Source organism: Chiloscyllium plagiosum, chromosome 3, assembly GCF_004010195.1.
Source record: "Chiloscyllium plagiosum isolate BGI_BamShark_2017 chromosome 3, ASM401019v2, whole genome shotgun sequence".
Lineage (NCBI taxonomy): Eukaryota > Metazoa > Chordata > Chondrichthyes > Orectolobiformes > Hemiscylliidae > Chiloscyllium > Chiloscyllium plagiosum.
The window spans coordinates 3,711,094-3,713,104 of NC_057712.1; the positions used below are offsets into that span (position 1 = coordinate 3,711,094).

A 2,011-nucleotide genomic window follows, 5' to 3' on the forward strand; every position below is an offset into this window, starting at 1 on the left:
GAGTAACCGGAATGCAAAGTACCGGGCTAATGGTAAGATTCTTGGTAGTGTAGATCAGCAGAGAGATCTCGGTGTCCAGGTACACAGATCCTTGAAAGTTGTCACTCAGGTCGACAGGCCTGTTAAGAAGGCATACAGTGTTTTAGCTTTTATTAATAGAGAGATCGAGTTCTGGAACCATGAGGTTATGCTACAGTTGTACAAAACTCTAGTGCGGCCGCACTTGGAGTATTATGTGTAGTTCTGGTCACCATATTATAAGAAGGATGTGGAAGCTTTGGAAAGGGTGCAAAGGAGATTTACTAGGATGTTGCATGGTACGGAGGGAAGGTCTTACGAGGAAAGGCTGAGGGACTTGAGGCTGTTTTCGTTGGAGAGAAGAAGGTTGAGAGGTGACTTAATAGAGACATATAAGATAATCAAGAGTTAGATAGGGGGGACAGGGAGAGCCTTTTTCCAAGAATGGGGATGGCAAGCACGAGGGGGTATAGCTTTAAATTGTGAGGTGATGGATATAGGACAGATGTCAGAGGTAGTTTCTTTACTCAGAGAGTAGTAAGGGTATGGAATGCTTTTCCTGCAACGGTAGTAGATTCACCAACTTTAAGTACATTTAAGTCGTCATTGGACAAGCATATGGACATACAGGGAATAGTGTAGGTTAGATGGGCTTCAGATTGGTATGACAGGTTGGCGTAACATTGAGGGCCGAAGGGCCTGTTCTGCGCTGTAATGTTCTATGTTCTAAATGCAATTCAATTGTATTGCTACATAGTCCATGCAAAGTAATTAATATTTTGTACATCACGTTTGTAGGTAAATCTCTTACCTCCTCAGCCATAAATCGGAGTTTATGAAGAAACACATGGACCTGTTTAAGTTTGTCCTTCAGTGTGGTCTTCTTTACCTGGGTTCTCGTGGTCTTTGCTTGCTGTGCCATGTTCTCCTGTAGTTTAATGGATATGCAGCCATTTAGCATAAAGATTGCAAGAGACCTTTTCTTAACATTATTTTGTCTCCAGAAAGAAGTTTAATCATTTCAATTCCATATTGTTTCTTACTTTTATTCCTGTCCCTGGATATAAACTTTCAAAATTTCAGTGAAATATTTCCACAGTGATAGCTATTAACCATTCTTATTCATGAATAGCAGTATTACTTATTTGACAAAGCATCTGCGGTACAATGTAACAGGCTTCTCTGAAGAAATGCGAAAAATAGACTTGGTGGAAATGGCACTTTCCAGAAGCTAATTGTAAGTGGTACTGCCGTCTGAATTCGTGTCGGATGTGAATTTTATCAGAGAATGGACAGCGAAATTTTAAATGATTTCAAACTGCAACATGGGGCCAGGCACAATAGTCAGTAGGAGATATGAAGAAAAATCATAAATGCTAAATTTATTGACTGCAGATAACATTATGATTTTTATCACAAATGATTTGCTTTGCTTCGATACACTCAGCAACTGCCTTAGGAAGTGACTCTGCAAAATTGGTGTATTTGGATTATAAAAACAGATTAGATCAGATTACCTACAGTGTAGAAACAAGTCCTTCGGCTCAACAAGTTCATACCGACCCTCAGAAGAGTAACGCACCCAGACCCAGTTCCCTCTGACTAACGCACCACAACACTATGGGCAATTTAGCATGAAAAATGTGTTGCTGGAAAAGCGCAGCAGGCCAGGCAGCATCCGAGGAGCAGGAGAATCGACGTTTCGGGCATAAGCCTTTCTTCAGGAATGAGGAAAGTGTGTCCAGCAGGCTAAGATAAAAGGTAGGGAGGAGGGACTTGGGGGAGGAGCGTTGGGAATGCGATAGGTGGAAGGAGGTTAAGGTGAGGGTGATAGGCCGGAGAGGGGGTGGGGGCGGAGAGGTCGGGAAGAAGATTGCAGGTCAAGAAGGCAGTGCTGAGTTCAAGGGTTGGGACTGAGATAACGTGGAGGGAGGGGAAATGAGGAAGCTGGAGAAATCTGCATTCATCCCGTGTGGTTGGAGGGTTCCTAGGC

General features: G+C 42.9%; 1 protein-coding gene across 8 annotated transcripts in view; it reads right to left on the reverse strand.

Annotated features, from left to right (window-relative positions):
• otofa (otoferlin a) overlaps positions 1–2,011 on the reverse strand; it is a 373,830-nt gene that overhangs the window by 99,653 nt on the left and 272,166 nt on the right. For all 8 annotated transcript variants that reach the window (XM_043676366.1, XM_043676329.1, XM_043676363.1 and 5 more), the window contains exon 22: positions 830–946. In XM_043676366.1, coding sequence (XP_043532301.1) covers positions 830–946 — 117 coding nt within the window. The remainder of the gene's footprint in view (positions 1–829; positions 947–2,011) is intronic.